This window comes from Rhodnius prolixus, unplaced genomic scaffold (assembly GCF_049639745.1).
Source record: "Rhodnius prolixus isolate KJV_2025 unplaced genomic scaffold, Rpr scaffold_3, whole genome shotgun sequence".
In the NCBI taxonomy this organism is placed as follows: Eukaryota; Metazoa; Arthropoda; class Insecta; order Hemiptera; family Reduviidae; genus Rhodnius; species Rhodnius prolixus.
Genome location: NW_027411603.1, coordinates 7,885,813 through 7,905,626, shown reverse-complemented (window position 1 = coordinate 7,905,626; position 19,814 = coordinate 7,885,813). Strand labels below are relative to the sequence as shown.

At 33.4% G+C, this 19,814-nt stretch overlaps 1 protein-coding gene across 2 annotated transcripts in view; it reads left to right on the top strand.

The window, feature by feature from the left end:
- LOC141453443 (transducin beta-like protein 2) overlaps window positions 1–19,814 on the top strand; it is a 59,274-nt gene that overhangs the window by 22,774 nt on the left and 16,686 nt on the right. The window contains exon 2 of one of the 2 annotated variants that reach the window (XM_074126704.1): window positions 18,409–18,462. The exons of the other annotated variant lie outside the window; for it this stretch is intronic. Within the exon in view, the coding sequence (XP_073982805.1) occupies window positions 18,409–18,462 (54 nt within the window). The remainder of the gene's footprint in view (window positions 1–18,408; window positions 18,463–19,814) is intronic. 2 annotated transcript variants of the gene reach the window in all.

Below are 19,814 nucleotides of genomic sequence, written 5' to 3'. Positions count from 1 at the left end.
ACCCCTGTTCTGTTCTCTGAACACATGCTCTGTTACTTTCTTTCTTTTTAATCCCCCATTGCTACGACTGTTGTTTTGCATACATCTTCATTGTTGTTTTTATAAGACTGTTTTGTCCTAATCATTTCAAACGGCTAAAACTCTAGTTTTGGCCAAATAATTATACCTGGATTCTCTTCATAATGACAGCATTGTCCAATTAATTTCAGAAATTTCCAGTCCTTTAAGTACTAATCGAAAAGGAGGCTGAATAAATTTTGTTTATTGTTTACGAAAGAATGTGTTCTATTTTGGGATAACTGTGGCTACTCAAAAAAAGGTTTCTTTTGAACTGGAACACTACGTACATTGGGCCAATGCTTGCTGTGGGTAGTTTTGAGTGCTAACACTTCATTTATTATTTACAATATTAGCAATAACAAAGAATTTAATTAATATATTTATTTAATTAAAATATTTCCAAATTATTTTTGATATTCAAATCTTTATAATACAACTTAACTGTTTTTATTTACTACAGACCAGTGTCAAGGACTGTTCTTGAAATATAAACCAAAAAAATTTGGACGTAATTTACCCCCTCTTCTGTTTTTCGGTGTTTTTGGATTGGTGCAAGCCTAGGCCAACTATATCGTAATTTAAAAACAAAAAGGTGGCAGGAGGGGAAGGAGGCAACTAATAAAGGAGGGCACATTCTCTCTCTCTTTCTCTCACCATGTGACGCCGTTAATTCACTAAATTGGCTGGCATTAGCATCTTGATTCCTCGTCAGTGGGCTTTTATTATGCCAAGTTTTATCATTGCGTAAGTTATGTTAACCGTGATGACTTCTGAGTTCACTAGAAGGCCGTATTGCGTCATCTAACCAGAAATGGGCTATCAAATATTGTTAAGTATTCTTTTTTGGGTGGGGGCAAATCTAGTGAACTATATTATTTTATTAACGTTACCCATTTTTGGAAAAGGGATTAGCTAAGTGCATTGCGTACAGGAATATCCACGCCGGAGATCTCTGGTTCGTATCCAGCTGCTGGACATTAATTTTTTTTTTGTCTTCTTAGGAGCTTCTTACAGCTCTTCTGCACCTCAGATATTGACGCGCCTAAAATTAAAAATAGGTTAAATAAACTCCTAGGTGCTGATATAGGCTATTCAGATCATTCCAATCATTGGAGAGAGAAGAGCTTGTGGTCCCAGTTGATTCTGATGATTCTGTATGATTACTACCGTCGGGAATAGTGGGATACAAAACATTTAAGGACGATCTTGGTCTTCCAGATCGGAAAAGTCTCTGCTTGTTCTTCGTTCCTGGCTTAGGTTCTGAATGGCGAAGCACTAGTAAGAAAAAAAACAAACCTGTCTTAATGTACCTCTCCAGTGCATTACTATTATTTTTTTTTGTATTTAAGGCGCACCAACATCTAAGGTTATTGGCGCCTGAAGCTTTTTTCCCGGGCACCGTCGGCCTCCAGACAGTGTTTTCTCGGTACAGGCAACACTGTGCGTCACTAAACAGCTGTAAGAAGCTACTAGGAAGAGAAAAAACTAAGAGCCAGCAGCCGGATTCGAACCCTGGATCTTCGAGTCGAGAATATGCAAAGTTATTATTTTGGGGGCAAATCTCTTTGAACTAAATTATTTCATTAAAATTATCAATTAAGGAAAAGAATTATCACAATTATCATTTTAAAATGAACATAAAATTTTTATTTTTCATTTAATTTCTCAATGTAAATTTTTACTTGTATCGTTTATTAACACAATTACTTTTTATCGTGTAATTATACTTGAACTTGGATGCCAAACAAAAGTTACGTAATTCCTTTTTAACATTTAAATTTATCAATAAGCACATTTTTTGGACGGAATATCTTACAAGGAAAACCACGTTATGGGCAATTTTCCTGGTTGGCATACCTTAGAACTGCAAAAGAAAATTTACTCTGAAGGTCAAATTTGATCTTAGAACTTCGTGGAAGTGAAAGAATGTCTCTCCCATACTCTTTCTTTCACTCTTGTAGAACATGATTGGAACTGGAGACGCTGGAGTTACAGATGTTGGGTGGTACATCCAGATATGGAGCTATCCTTAGTCTACGAGGTTTTGGTACAGGGTACTTCGTCACAAATAGATCCTTGAACCCTGGAATTATGTGGTAATTAGTGGGCCAAATATGGTGAAGTAAAGGGTGGACTTTCCACCAATTGAACTTGGCAAATCTCTTGGTTTTTCCCCATCATTTCTTTAATTTGCCTGTGATGGGCAGGTGTCCAAATTAGGTGACATGGACGGAGGCGACTATCAAACATATTTTACGGCAATTTCTCTCATATTAACCATTAAATAAAATCCAAGGCATAGGCTAGTACCGCAATACATCTTAGCTTTGAGGGGTCTAGCCTATAACCGCTCGGCTACCGTGGCGCCTTCCGTTTGGAATTTAATCGCTAATTCTGAGGGGTTAAATGATTTCAGCTACTGTGCTTGAATATCTTGGTAGATAAAATTTCCCCCCAAAAAACGTTGAATTTTAGGATACCATTACACTTTGTCACATTTCAACGAATTACACCTTTTAAAAAAAAACACTGTTTATCTAAAAAAAAGGATGTAAAGAGAAATCTATTCACCAGATCAAACTGTCGTTCATTTTGGGACACCATATTGTTCCCCAAACTTTGAGCGAACATTGATAGCATCATTTTTTTTCTGGGCGCAAAACCAAAGAACGTTTCACCATGTTGAAAGAAAATCCGTATTAAGAAGCTAACTATTCGTGAAATAAACATTGTACGACCTCAAAATTTACTATTGGAAAAACTCAAATTTCGGAGATATGTCAAGATCAAACGAGATGTCTCCAGTTTTACTTTAGAGTCCAGTACAATCCTGAGATAAATACATATTTAAAAAGGCGCCACGACAGCCGAGCGTGTAGAGGCGAGACCTGCGAAGCTAATATGTATTGCGGTACTGGGTTCGATTTCGCTCGACTATTGTGGTAATTAGACTTGAATGTGTTTGAGACTATCGGCCTATTTGTGGTCACCATAATTCAAAAAGAAAAAAAAAATCAAATCAATTCAAATTTTATATCCATTTAAGGGGCCACCAATCAGACCATTGGAAAATCCGATCAGCCAACCGTAATTGCTATTTCTACTTCTTGGTAGCACCATCTCAGACCAGACAACTTTAGGCGGGGGACCACCTACAACTAGTAGAATTGCTCTCATTCATTGAGGGATGTTACAAAAACAAGGATCGTTTTTACCGGAATTCTCTTTTTCCTTCCAGATAGTGCATGTTTCTTACGTACCCTATTTCAGGAAGTTGTACTATTTAACCATTTCTTCAGTTTCCATAATTTCTAACGTTAAAAATAAACTCAACCAATTGTGCAGCTTGGGCAATACAGTAAGAGAAATGATATGATTGTTAAAAAAAAAACATTTTATTTTCCCAGATATTATTTATGTGAGTCTTCCAGAATAATTAGCATAAACATGGGAATTTGATACCTTTATTTATTAAAAGATACAGATCAGTATAATTAATACGGACGGTTCACAAGAATAAATACTAATTATCCATATAATTTTTATATATAACTTTAATTTTAATACAGCATTAGAAACTACAATATATTATATTTTTACAATTTCCATAAATGCATAAAATATTTATGTACAAATACTTACAAAGTCTTAAGCAAACAATTACGTAGCAGAAATGCAAATTAAATAATAATAATAAAACAGAATGTAACTATGGTAATAAAATTAAACAAAGTCCATGGATGATGTGGAAATCCAGAAAAAAGAAGAAAAAAAAAAAAAAGATCATTTCTTATGATCCATAACTAATGATGATTTATTCCATAAAATTTCAAGTTTTACGCTCACTACTTTGCGCTGTTGCTGCTGAAACTCTTTTCAATAAGACCCAGACCAAAAGAATAATTACACTTTTGTAAATATTATATAATATTGGAGTATTCAGATTCTAGTTGGGTTAAATCTAACTGCGGTATATAGGTGTTTAAATTTTTAATTTTTACTTCAAAAAAAAAATGGTAATAATTCTTAGTCTCTGAGAAAAGTTTCATATCGAAACGATTTTTAAGGCTTTATACAGGGTGTATACGGAGGAGTGGTCGAAACTTGGGGAGGTGATTCAGCAGCTCAAATGCAACAAAAAATATTCTCTTCACTTTGGCACGATTCTCAATAGTGTCCAAGATATTTGCATTTTTTAACTTTTCAGTCGATATTCGCGTTTTTCACCATAAAAACGGCCGTAACTTTTCTATCCTTTATCCTACAACAAATCTGCTTATTCCGAAACGAAAGAGCATTAAATTTCCTATAAATTTGCTCAATTCAGAGCCTCAAAACGTTTCTTATAAACCATGAAATTTTTACTTTAATGTCTTGAAAAATTCGTTCTCGATGATTTTTGTTTTAAATTTTCAACTGCATTTTCTCAATAATTAATGAATCAAGGAGTCACATAATTTCAGAAAAAGTTGGGCATTTATTGAGCTTCAAGACTATATGGATTTTTTTGGTTTTAATAAAACCCTACCCCGAACAGAGGGGTGTAAATGCAGAAAGACTGGGATTTTGCGTAACCGACTTTTCACTACTAATTTACTCAAATGTCAATTTTTGGAGAAGGAACAAAAAGTAAAGTTACCATTTTAGTTTTTAACAATCATTATTTAATAAAACGGAAGTGAAAAATAAAGTAGCAATAAAACACATTAGTAAAAAAGTACTATAGGGAAGTGCCTTCGAAGTTTCGACCACTCCTCCGAATACACCCTGTATAGTTAATTCCAACTTGGAACGGAACTCTTTGCTGATTGTGGTAGAAAATTAAAGATACATTCATTTCCTGTGAATTTGGAATAATATAAAATAGAAGAAGAATATTGTACCCATTTGTGCAAAAATTTTGGTTTAACCTCCCCCCGCGAGAAGAGAGGGCCTCAGATTCTGTCCTAAAAAACCATATCGAATCCCACAAACTCAGGGAATGAGCACCTGCATCCTGATAGCCTCTTGGGTATCCCATCCGTCTTCTGAGCAGCACAGCATACTCTGCTTTCTCATCTCAAAACCATGGCTTGCCTTACCCTTTCTGCGTTGCTCAGCTATCTCGTCTTTCCATAGAATCTTAAGTTATTCTAGCTAAATATACTGTCTAGAAGGCGCCACCGTAGCCGAGCGGTTAGAGGCGAGACCTGCAAAGCTACGATGTATTGTGGTACTGAGTTCGATTCCCGGTCTTGGGCTTTGGATTCTATTTAATGGTTAATAAGAGAAATTTACAGTAAAGTATGTTTGCTAGTCGCCTCCGTCCACGACACCTAATTGGTAGTTGGACGTTAAGCCCCGCCTGAAAAAAAAAAGGCGATTACTACTCTTACTTACTGTCTAGATGTCCTGACCACAACCACTTGGGCATGTCGATCGCAGAGAGCACCTTTCTCTTTTCCATCTCCAAAATGTTCACATATCCAATTCAGATTTAGTTAGGACTAAAATTCTTGTTATAGTTTCCCCATGAATGGATACCGCTTCTCTTAGATTTTGAAATTATGGTGCACAATTTTTGGCACAAATATCGTTAAAAAGTACAACGCAACAAGCATTAACAATGCCAGTAAAGTAATTTTGAACAAAACTCCAAAAAACAAAATCCTTGGACATAGTTTGTTAACGTTTCTTAAATAATCAAGATAACTTCAACACATCATCTTTGTTGTTTTATTTTGTACTATTTTTTTAAAAAAAGAATGTTCTAAAAATACAATAGTTGAACAATTCTTTACAGTTTTGCAACCATAATTTAAACAGTTTTAGTGTAGTAGTCCTACGCCATTAGAAAATGAAGCACTACGTAATTATTATACAGGCATTGTTGTAAACTAAATAGACCCTAATTGCCTGGTTACTTTTGGCGAGAGCGGGGAATGCTTTTTTTGTTCCTAAAACTTGTTATTTTTAAACAATAGACTTTAACAAACTTTTTTGGCGTAGCATTTAAAGTAGGAGTTCATTCTAATATTTTATTTCATGAATTATTAAAATAATAATTGAAGATATACGTTCTTTGATGCAAAATATCATGCTAATTTTTAATGTGAAAATTCAGTATTTTATTGTAAATATGTTAATGACTAAGTAGTGTAAACAGTAATGCCGATATATTTATAGTGAAACTAATTTTTTCGTACGTTCCAACCAGCGGAAATGGGTTACTCTTCCAGTGTTTAATTGATAATTAAAAGTAATGAATAGCAGTCTTCATGAATATAAAATTATATAATAATGTAATATCCTGTTAGATTCGGGCTCGTCAAAATGTTTAGCATTCCTCATTTCTCCTGGGTACATTGAGCGATCTGAAAAGTGATAAAGAGGTGGTACAATTGAATGGCCGAAGATGTTTGCTTCAGACAAAAAGACTAGCATTTTTATAAAAATATACTTAAAAGGAAGTGGAAGAATCCTAGTTATGCGATTAAGATAGCCTCCAACACGTGTATTCTCAAGGAAGTTCCAGGAAGGCCGGAAGGCGTGAAGCTAACCATTGCAAGAACTCTGATCCTCTCTCCCATGATGCCTCTAAATTTCCCTGTGGGTGATTCCACCAGCATCATCAGGATAGTTTGGGCAAGAGCGGAGCCGCCAGTTGGAATCATCACTCCCATGATGGCATGGCACCACTAACACATCTGATCCATGATCCTTCATAGATGATACCTCAAGAAGAGTTCTACAGTGGGCGAATATCTTTAAAACTTTTACTATCAACCATTTCATCTCTATTCTGTGATATGGATTAATCCGATTCACTGTAAACAACAATAATGGTCTTGAAGAAGACTGAAAACTTAATTATTCTTCAATAGAGAAGATTTTCAGCTTAATTAATCCACTTACCGTGATAGATGATACCACACGAAGAGTTCTTTAGTGGGCAAACATCTTTAAAACGTTTACGATCAACCATTTCATCTCTATTCTGTGATCTGGATTAATCCGATTCACTGTAAACAAGAATAATGGCCTTCAAGAAGACTGAAACTTAATTATTCTTCAAGGGAGAAGATTTTCAGCTTAATTAATCCACTTACCGTGATAGATGATACCACAAGAAGAGTTCTTTAGTGGGCAAACATCTTTAAAACTTTTACGATCAACCATTTCATCTCTATTCTGTGATCTGGATTAATCCGATTCACTGTAAACAAGAATAATGGCCTTGAAGAAGACTGAAACTTAATTATTCTTCAAGGTAGAAGATTTTCAGCTTAATTACTCCACTTACCGTGATAATTATTTAATTTTATTTTCAGCCAACTTATTATTCCATCACTTTTGTTATTAATAACAACTTTTCTAGCACACATCCAGTACAGTCACAGCCTTACCTTTTATAACGTAACTATTCTGTGATGAAATGATTGTTTCAGCACACACACACACAAAAAAAAAAAAGAGGTCACGCTAGTATTGTTACGGTTTTCAGAACAGATGGTCCTTGGTACATCGTCCGTCCACAGGTGACGTTGGTGTCACTTCAAGCGATAAAGTTGTTTTTTTTTTCAGACAATTTTCTATTAACTACAGTTAGCTCTGGAAATATCAATAATATAATATAAAAATAGGTTTTATTGTTATAAAAATAAAACATAAACACAAAATCTGGCACAAACACTCATAAGACTTCCTTTTACAACAATATTTACGTAAAGAAATAGTTTTGATACTATCTTGTGTGGGAATAAAAATACGCCAAAAAAACTATAGAATTTAAGCAGTAAAATAAGTCACTTCCGTTCAATCGATATTCTTCATATTTAAATTTTTTTTTACATAATGAATTTTTGTAAGGAAAACCCTTTATAACCACCCTAAGTGTTTTTACAAAAAAAAATAACCTTTCAAATTAAAGTTAAATATCGATATGCTTCGATTTAGAGTTTTATGCTGTTCACACAATCGACAGACACAGAGACAGACTGAAAATCGATTTTTTTATTTATAGATTTAGTTTAAATCAAATCGGATATTTCTGGGTGAAAAAAATCGATACTAAAAATAGAATTTGAGGGGGTAATTACCAATTATTTTTTTTTGTTTGTTAGTAAGTCTGTCTCATTCCGTCGTATAACCTTCATCACAATTAATCTTAGTATAAAATTTTAATAATTATTACAAGGTACAGATTTTACTTTTAATTTAATTATTTTATACAAATTAATTTTTGGCAAAAAAAGGAAGAAAAAGATAAATAAATAAAAAACATCCGTCCAAGTTTTAAGGATTTTGCCCTGACCCCAATTTTATAAATAGGATTTTTTATCTAGTAACAATGTTTTATCAATATCTGACGTAATGATATGTCATTAAACGAAGAGTTTTAATCGTTTTATAGTAAAAAGATTAACGATGAAATACTGACATTTATATAGTAATTGCGGTGAAAAGAATGAAAACAAACAGTAAAAGTATATTAATAATTACAATTTAAAAATCAATTGTAACTAAATTGAAATTTCATTTAAAAATTGTAACTAAAAGCAAGTTCATATTTTTTACTGCAAAAAGAGGTGTAGTCACTCTCATCTACTTCAACAGAATCCCAATCCTGAACGTGGACAAAGTGGGGGATTATATTTAGACCCTTGAATCACGAGTAATCTCCACACAAGACTCAAAAAAAACAAAACACGCTACAAACTATTACAACATTTACTAGTAATACACTCCAAACTAAAAGGCGGGTTTAGAGTCGAGGCCTACAAAGTTGTGATGTAATTGCGGATGACACTGGGTTCGGTATCCTGGGTTCTAGGTCTTGGATTTTTATTTAATAGTAAAATTATGTTGGCTTCCGTCCTACGACGACACCTAATCCGCGGTTGGACGTAAACAATTAGGAGAGACTGTTATTTTATACTCCAAACTAACGCTAGGAAACAAAAACACTGATTTACTTGACAATTATTCGATTTATCTGAACTTAGGGAGCTGAACTATGGGTTCCTTCCAATTTCTATCGCATCCAGTCAGCTCAATCTAAAATCCAACCCCAAAATCGCTCCCTTTTACGTTTTTAGGTTACCATAATAACCCAATATCGCTTTCATTTCCAAATCTGGTTACATCTAGGCATAGAACTCTAACGTTTCCACCCAAGCCAATCCCCTGATACCCTTAAATGTAATCCATCACACTACCTGAAAACCCTGGGTATTTCCTGTGTTTAAGTCATGAAGAAAAACCATTTTCAACAAAGGCTTAAGAGGGAGAAAACAGAAAGACAATAATAGCTGGCACATTTCTTAATAATACAACGATTTAATCTGACTACAATATCAACACATTATTTGGATTGTTATTTTTAATTGTAAGGTAGAAATGAGCCGCCGTTAGAGTAGAGATATTTCTCCTTTTATTCTGTTAATTGCGAGATAATGCTGTTGCCGACTTTCCGTTTAAATAACTTCCTGTGAGTCATCATATTTTCTTTCACTTTAGTATCTTATCTGATTGTTGTCTGCTTATACCTCCTTTCGTACAATAATGAAACTCAAAACACCAACAATATACGAGGGTCGTTTGAAAAGTCCGTGCAAAAATAAAAACTACTTAATTTTTTGGGGTAAACCTTTTTTATTTTTCAACATAGTCTCCTTTTAGGCTTATACACTTCGTCCAACGCTGCTCTAGTTTGTTGATCCCTTCCGAATAATAGGATTTGTCCAAGTCTGAAAAATAGCCATTCGTTTCTGCAATCACCTCCTCGTTTGAATAAAATCTTTTTCCCGCCAGCCATTTCTTCATATTGGGGAACAAATAGTAGTCCGAGGGAGCCAAGTCTGGAGAATAGGGAGGATGTGAAACGAGTTGGAACCCTATTTCCATTAATTTTGCGACCACAACTGCTGAGGTGTGAGCTGGTGCGTTGTCGTGATGGAAAAGGACTTTTTTGTGGGCCAATCGTGGGCGTTTTTCTTGCAGCTCAGTTTTCAAACGGTTCAATAACGATGAATAATATGCACCTGTAATAGTTTTACCCTTTTCCAGATAGTCGATGAGGATTATTCCTTGCGAATCCCAAAAGACAGTCGCCATAATCTTTCCGGCCGAAGGAACGGTCTTCGCCTTTTTTGGCGCAGATTCCCCCTTGGTAACCCATTGTTTAGATTGTTCTTTGGTCTCAGGAGTGTAGTGATGTATCTATGTTTCATCCACAGTGACGAAACGACGCTTAAAGTCCTGCGGATTCTTCTGGAACAGCTGCAAACCGTCCTTGCAACACTTCACACGATTTCGTTTTTGGTCAAGCGTGAGCAATCGCGGCACCCATCTTGCGGATAGCTTTGTCATGACCAAATGTTGATGCAAAATATTATGTATCCGTTCATTCGAGATGCCCACAGCACTAGCAATCTCACGCACCTTCACTCTTCTGTCATCCATCACCATATCATGGATTTTATCAATGATTTCTGGAGTAGTAACCTCAACAGGGCGTCCAGAACGTTCAGCGTCACTTGTGCCCATATGGCCTTTCCGAAAATTTTGAAACCACTTATAAACTGTTCTAATCGAAGGTGCAGAGTCACCATAATGTTTATCAAGCTTCTCTTTAGTCTCCTCAGGCGTTTTGCCTTTCATAAAGTAGTGTTTAATCAACACACGAAATTCTTTTTCGTCCATTTTTTGAAAATCACTCGACTTCCTCGATTCAAACGAATGCCAAACACAAAGAAATAGACCGATCTGGCTGAAACTTGGTGTGTGTTCTTCCAAGAGATGCTACTAACTAAACATAACCTCGATACGCGCCATTGGTGCTATCTCTCTGACTTTGCACGGACTTTTCAAACGACCCTCGTACAATGAAGTTCATATTTGTCTTTTAAAAGAATTAAAAAATCAAAAAACTTTAAATATTTCTTCTTTATTTTCATTTTATTAGTGAATATTTCTAATATTAAGCATAGAATAATTGAATGACGAATATTTTATTTTAAATAGAGACAAGGTTATGACCGCGATTCGTATCGTGTAGCCCCTGAATGTAGGCCACTCATGTAGTTATGGGGCCACCTTGTGGGCAATCAATGTACCCCCATGACAGTACCCACACATGCTTGTATCAAGCACCAAATAAAATTTTTGACTTCACTGCTTTTTAGTGTTACACATTTTGTCTCTCAATTGTCTATCAGTATTCCATTCATAGAAATGAAATTTCGTTCAATACAATATAATTTTTATTGGCCTTGTTACGGGAATATTACAGTATTAACCAGATCAGTATTATGACAGTGGTTTCGTGGAGTCACTGTTACAAATTCATAATAAACATTTATATAATCTGTTATAATATTATTTAATATATAATACCCGTGTCCTAGATTGTTCTATATTCGGCTAGCAAGCGTTTCAGTTGTTATGTACCGTTGGGCTGTTATGAAAATACTAACTTCTCAACAACGTCCATACTAACTTTTCTTAGGGATAAAACATTTCTTCTTTTATTTTATTCTAACAGCTAAAAGTATCTCAAACAAAAATTACAAAAAAAAATTAAATAATTAAACAAACAGGTTTATCTGTTTAAGTCTGTTATTACTGTCAACACTAAGACTACATTTCAATTAAAAATACTACGAGAAATAGACCAACTTGACACACCGATTTCGACATTCCTTTCGTAAGCAGCAAGCCAAGGAAAAATACCAAAAAAACCATGCTACACAGTTTCTCATTGCCCCAATCCTATCATACAGTCTCACGCTTCTCCTACCATCCCTGACAATCCTACACCCTAACCAGCAAAATGGGCATCACTGGGTAGTTTCCCTCCTCTTGCAATTAATGTCTAACTGAATCCACACTAAGTCTAACTTATAGTGTTCTTAAATGCAGTTTTTTTAAAATTTTTTAATAACTTCAAATCAAAAAATCCATGAAATAAAAACTGAAAACTTTTTTACTTCTCTTTTTGTAAACTTTTATTTTTTTAAAAATATTTTATTGTAATTTACCGCTGCAACAGTTGTTGCAACAAGCAAATACGGTGAAAGAGAAAAGAAATAAAAGAAAATCATGAGTGGAGAAGGCACCCAGTGGTGCCACTCCAGTAACGTGCTTTACTCTCACGATAAGAGAAGATCACGAGACCATCTTCTCTTCCAATCTCCTTAGAGGATTACCTGCTAATGTGGAGGAAGATAGGTATTCTATGAGAGGGTTAGGATGAACTGCTGTAGAGGAATGAAATTTGAAGAAACGAGTGTTAGCAAGAACCTGTAATAAAAGGAATTTTGAGGTCATTATGGATAGTGAGGTTAGATACATAGAACGGAGCGTTAAGAAGTTTTCGAAGTATTTTTGACTGTAATGCCTGGAGGCGTAGTGAGTTGGAACGCTTAGTCGATCTCCATACTTCGATGCCGTATGACCAAATAGGTCGCAGTAACAGTAGATATAAGTTTCTAACGTTTGTCAAGTAGTCTGGCGAGAAGTTTTTAGCGTTGGTTAGTTTCTTGTCTTTTCAGTCTAGTATGGGGATTCCATGTCAACCGTTTCAACTAAAGAAATTATTAGGACAATGTCAAATTTTCGTAAAATAGTTTTCCCCAAAACTGTAATGTACGGTTTTACTTATGTATAATGTAATATCGAAAATGCTCGGTTTGAAGAAAACATACTCGCTTAGAACGATGAAATTAGCAGTAGAAGTTCGTTTTTTTCAGTCTCTTCTATTTTATTAGATGTTCCCACTCTTAAGAAGTTTAAATGAAACCAATTAGCTAAATTTGAATGTATAGTAAAACAAATTTATCTTTTTCAAGACTTACTTGAAAATAACTCCGATAAATCAATCCTCAAATTTGATATTTCGGTTACACTTATTATATCATATTAACAGTATCCATATTGTTAAATTTGGGGGCAAAACAAATAAATACTCATTATTTATACCCATCAATACTTTGATCTTAGAAAGCCCTTGTTTTTTTTTAAAAAAAACACAAAAATATAAAATTTACAACGTCTAGCGCTACTACTCTCGTGTCAAGATTAAACTATAACCTTCTCGGCCGCACACTCAACAGTGTTGCCAGTTTCTTAGTAGTTACCTAACACTTGTAATAAAATTGTACAATAAATAAAAAAGATATGTTAGAGGTATGTACGCCCTAACTACCCTGCTTCCTTAAAAAGTGGTCTTGATCGAACGTTTTCCAAGGAAAATGGTTTCAAGCAAATAGTTTTAAACCTTTATTCGAGCAATCAGAAACCACAACTCAAAAGAAAAACAGATGCATTTTAGAGAAAATTCTCAAACAAGAACCACACATTTCTAAAATTCCTCTTCTTAAGGGAAAGTTTAATAATTTTTGATTACCTAGTAATTAAAAAATTAAAATATGTCAGAAAACCTGTCAAAACATGTTCGACGTGATTGTGTTTCTAACTTGTGAAAAGTTCACTAACATCATAAACAGCCTTATTTATGATGTGTTTTATGACAATATAAATTTCAACGGATTATTAAAAAACAAAAATTGGCGTCATTATTGCTGGGTCATTAATATTATTAGCAATAGTACCCCCCACCGTCTATCCCATCTCTCCCATTTTAAATGGCTTTGTTTACCATTCAGTATTTATGATTTTTTTTCTTTATCTTGTTTTGGTAATTTAATTGAGATAATGTGGTAATCTTTTTTAATTTAGATGAATAATCAAATTTATTCATTAATAATCATATTTCAATCATTGATTAGTTTGCAGAAATCATTGAAATAAACTTCAAAATCTGATGTGCGCACTTACACGAATTACTCTTACCGTAAATTAAATTTGGGGGGTTATAATCACAGATTTTCTCTTTCCTGAATTTAAATAATAATTTTTTTTTTTTTGTCTGACCGGTTTCTACATTCATTTTGATGTCGAGACTTTGACTTCAGTTATGTTTTCTTCTCTCATCACACTTTTGCTGAAGTTAATTAGAATTTTCAATATTCTGAGTTGGAAAACATATAATTTAGAATCTTGAAAATGAAAATTATGGTGGAAGCCGTGTATGTACGACACTTTTTTTTTAATTATTTTTATTAAAAGGACGTTATTCTCAATTATTTATTACATTATCACATATCATTTCTCATAAATTATAATAGTAATACATCAAAATTTATCACTTTCTATTTTTATCATGAATTATTCTAAAAAAATTAATATTTATTCCTTGCATCTGTCACTATGGATTCATTAAATTATTGTTTATGATTTCCCAGTAAAATAACGTATAGACAATTTTAATAAAGTATTAATCAAATCGTTTTATCTCAAATTTTCAAATAAGTAGTACTTCTCAAAAGATTTTCAATTAAAAATTTTATTTTTTCACTTTAGTATCAAAGTGGGAAGGTACAATTATTGAAAAATATTTTTTTGTTTTTCTTTTGAATTGATAATCATGAGAAAAACAAACATAGCTTTTATCTGAAATCATGTGGCTCATATTTATTTTAGTTTAAATTAATTTTCATTTTCAAGATGTAACGAGAACACTTTAAAAGTGGTTTTGAATTATTATCAAATTACGAGTAATCTGTTGTAATAATGAAATCTGGAAAGACTTCCTCATCTGACTTTCTTTTACTGCAATTTACTAGATTAGATTTTCTTGAATCATTGAATTTTTATTTTTATTTATAATTTAAAGCCTGAATTATAAAGTTAGGGAATAGATTTAAATTCGGGTAGAGTGAACATAGTTTAAAGTGACTCAATGCCGCAATTGATTGAAAGATAATTTCAATAACTTGGCGCTTTCGTTACCTGGTTTTTAGCAATTTGCTACATTACTTTTATATATAATTAGAATGGGAACGAAAAGTGTTGGGGGGGATCTACGGAAAAGTGTATTAATAATGAATGGAGGATCCGAAAAAACGAAGAACCGAAAGAGACTATACGGAGAACCGGACATAGTTTCTTGTATGAAAAAAGGAAGAAAGAGATGGTTGGCTATGTTAAATGGATGCCTGAGAACCAAGAAAAATTTTATACGTACATCCGGGGAGGTAAGGGATCATCTAGCCTTAGAGGTCATCCCAAAATAAGATGGTTGGATGATGCAGAAAGAGATCTACGGAAGGCAGGGGTCATCAAATAGGTGTGAATAGCATTCTGTTTTTCTTTAGGCCCTACAATAGGGTAGTACCACCGTAATAAATGATTAGGGGATCGGCACAATAAACCTCCTTCTGTTTATGGTGTCAGGAGAACTCGCCACCTGTCCTAATTAGGCCGAATAAACTTACAAGGTGTTGTAGGCCATTCAGTACATTGCAAGAGATTAGTATTTGCAGACTACAAGGGTCTGATAGTTCCTTGTATATCCAAATCACCTAACCTGCATTCATTAACAAGCTTTTGTGGAAAAAGAGAGGGAGATATTTACAAATAAAACGCCATTTTCGACAGATTTTTTTTTTTTTTTTTGTATCGAAAGTGATCATTTCAAGGTCACAGAATTTGAGGGGGGAAAAAAGCTAAACTGGATGAATAAGAAATTGCATTTTAAATTGACCTCCAATGTGCAGCGGAAAGCCTTCAGCCTTGTCTCTGCGTAGTTCGCTAAAAGAAGTTTACAGTGTGACTCATTCTTTGAGGCCATTGCATTTTGATTCATACTGCGCTCCGCCCTGCCACCGTTCATTTGTTCCTTTACTTTCTCTAATTTGTAGGAAGAAAACGTGTTGCGATCATTAAAAGTTTTGATTCTTCATCGAAAATATTATCATTTTTAAGGTTTTATTTAATTACAAATTTTACACCTCATTACCTGCATAACACGAATATGAATTCAACATTATAGCGAAAATCTATTGGATATGAAGCGTGGCTTTGTAAGTGGAAGATCCCCAGATCGAATCCTGCGAGTGACCACTTTTTATTTATTAGAAAAAAATGTTAATTGTGAAGTACTTATATAATTCCGCTTCCAGACCACCACTCGTAATTGGTTGTTGGACGTAAACTTTACAAAAAATAGGCCATTATTTTACTTATATAGCTCTTTAACTGTTATTTACAATTTTTCCAATGGGAATAAGGGTTGGTTAGGTATACCTCTAACGTGCCACTTTGGATTTCAAGCCTAATTTCCAAATTTTAAGAAAAATCGGCTGTCCAGAAGTATCACTTTACCGAATAGATTTTTGGAAAGTGGTATTATTATTAATTTCATTTAAACCTTGGGAAATGCGTCAGAGAGGGTATTGCTGGTAAAGGAGTTGAGTAGATTCCCTCTAAAGTGCTATTTCTGGGTAATGGACAGCAATACTTCTCGTGCACTGTTAGAGAATTTTTTTTTGTTAAAATTGAGTTCGAAGAAAATTCATTTACCATTTTATCCAAGGATTGTTCAATTTTCTGAGCTTTTCTCCATAAATAGCTCCTAAATTTCGCACACATATCATACACACTAAAAATATAGAATAAAAAATTATTTCATGACAGATCTTATGGACGAGTTAGTTGTGGGTAGGTTCCCCGAAGGGTTATCTAGAGAATATATTAAGAAAAAATCGTTTGTGTTCCTACAAAGTTTTTTTAAATAATATGATTCGATTTCTTTGCTAGGTATATTCTGAAGCATATTTATAAACCACAGTTCAATAAAACTTACATCAGACATCTATTGATGTTCCTAAATTAAAAAAGAAAAAGATAAATAAAAAACGAAGAAAACGAAACCCTAATTACATCTTTACCACTTGGTCAGGTTTTTTGACACTTTGTTTTCAAATACTGTTTATTGGATCTTTTTAATATTTAACTAAGCACATATCTGAACAGTCGATATTGTTTCATCATCTGTCAAAAAAAAAAAAAAAAAAATGATCTGACCTTTAGTAAAAACGCGGACGTCTGTTTTCCTTGTTTTCTTTTATTTATTTGAGATATTAAAAGAAGAATAATTAAAGTATTACAACTTAAAATATTCATACGAATTTTTTTTTACTACAGTTCTCAATTAAGAATTTTAACTTATTTTATTATAGACCTCAAGACAATAAAATTGTTGTTTAAAAACCGTTTATTACAATGCTGAGGCACATTAGAGGCACGCAAACTTGTAAAAGAGATTAAACTTTGTAAATAAACTTACCAAGTTTTTAAAATAATTTTTGTAGGATTATAACCAACTACATAATGTATGAGTTGAATAGTTTAAATTCCGAATTTGAAGGAAATGTATAGGTTAGAAAAAATTTGAGAACTGAAGCAATAGAATTTCAGCGAGTGTTTACTAATTTGTTTTCAGAAAGCTTCTGGGAGACTTGTCCAATATTTTTTTCTATATATAATCCGCAAAGAGAAATATCTGTAGCCCCAACACTGTGTCCATCCCATTCGTTAGTAAAAATTCAAACTTCTGTCGGTTTATTGGTGTTCAATCAAAAGAATCCTATGAAATAGACTTCTTCTCTCTTCCCATAGTTTTTATTTTTTAGTAGGGTTTCCACAAAAAAACCTTGCCAGTGGTCCCCCAAAGTAACCAGCCACCGTTGCCTTAGTTGTTTAGATTACGTTACTATTTGCTGTGAAGTAAACGAACATTAGGTTTCTTTGTAAAATGTGTTTTTATAATTAGCGAACTCTTAGAATTAGTAATTGTAAATATTCCGAAATATGGCGCCACTGTAGACGAGCGGTTAAGAGGCGAAACCTGTAAAGCTAATACGCATATTGTGGTACTGGGTTCGATTCCCGGTCTTAGGCCTTGGATTTTATTTAACGGTTAATATGAAGAATTTATTCTGAAGTGTGTTAGCTAGTCGCCTCCGTTCACGACACCTAATTGGTAGTTGGACGTAAAGCCCGCCTGAATATTCCGAAATATTGAACATGTATTGATAGCCGAGCGGTTCGCCACGCTAAGTTATATTGTGGTACTGGGTTCGATTCTAGGTCTTGGATTTTATTTAGCACGATAATACGAGAAAAGTAAATTTACAGTACAACTATAATGTTCATAGTGGTGCTTCAAAACAGCGATGAATTTTTATCTTCCTGTTCTGCTTTGAGGGATGCTAGTTTTAGATTAAATTCACTCCTTCTCTTTTAGATTAGATAAAATAACACAAATATCTCCTTACAATAAGGGTTGCACTGGAAGCCGGCAGTACTGTTAGGGTCAACAATCTACTACAATAATTAACACAAACTTCACAAATCCCTTTTCATACCTGCCCCCTACTTTTACCCCTTAGAACAATTTTAACTCTTCATTATGACCAGTCTACATTAGTTGGATCAGTTTACATTCTGAGTGTGCTTTGCTAGGTTACTGGACAAGAATGGTTAGGAAGAACAGGAAGAAGAATAAAGTTGTTCAGGGTAAGCGACTTTTTTCTATCTCTTAAGTTGTGTGGTTAAACTAGGCAAAATCTCCTTAGGAAATCTAAAGCTAGGAGAATCAGTGTCTCACACTTGTACTTGTCAATAAATACTCAACTAAATTTCACTTCATAAATTAGATTCAAAAAGAAGAAAGATTGTTGGCAATTTCAGTCTTAATTGTTATTTATTTTTTGGCCAAGCTTTCCACCTAGAAGTCTTAAACGTTCAGGTCAGCAGACACCCCAACTTTTAATTTTAAAAAGTGGAAAAATACTGTAATTACCAATGAGCATAAGCTCTAAAGATGACCAAGTCCTAGGTCGCAAAATTGGCCAAACAAGTAATTAAAAAAATTAATCTGAAATTGGCAATAATACATCTTCTTCTTTTTTTGTATTAACGAATCAGTCACCAAAAACGATTAGCACTTCTCTAAAATGTTAATTAGATTATTTAATAATGATTTAAAAAAAATCTAAATATTAAAAGTGACAGATAAAAATACTGATGCAGCAATTTAGTAAAATTCTTGTTTATTCTTTAGCCATAGATTAGGAATATTTCTGCTTCATTGATTCCTTAATCAAAAGTTATTCAAGCACATCAAATTCACAAAATATATATCCCCCATTTTTGTAGAGGAAATATAAATGTCCTTGACTGATATAATGTCTTAATGCATTTGGTTCTCAATCATTTGTCAAAATTTATATAATATAAACAATGCATCAGCTATTTTTATTTTATTTATTAGTTTTTATTAAATAATTTAAAAAAAAAATACATATTAAAATTTGAAACACATCTTCCTCCTGCTATACTTCTCAAGTTTTTTAACTTTTACATTTTCTTATTACAAAATTTCTAATTCTTTTACTCAAATTTTGAATTTTAAAATTACGTGGAAACCAGAACTGTTGTGAGATAAATTTTCCTAGAATTTTGGTGACTGATTCATGAATCTAAAGGGTAGAAAGATAGTTGCCTATTTCGATCACAATATTTTTGTTTATTTTATTTTTTTCTCTTTACCAAACTTTCGAGCTAGGGACTAGAACATCTTCAGGTCTGTGGAACTTATTAACAGAAACAGATTACAATGATATAAAAAATAGTTTACTAAAGTTATATCACCTATATTAAAACCGATTAGACTCTATATCTAACCACAGTTAGGGACAGAACATACACCAACAATGGAAAAGAAACTAGTAACTATTAATTAGAATTAGGATAATAATTTATTGAAAATATTTTTTATAGTTTATAGTTTTATTTTCTAGTGAGTGAGTGTCTGAATATATATCTGCTGGTGTTCAAGCATTCGTTCAAATTCTTTTGCAAGTGCC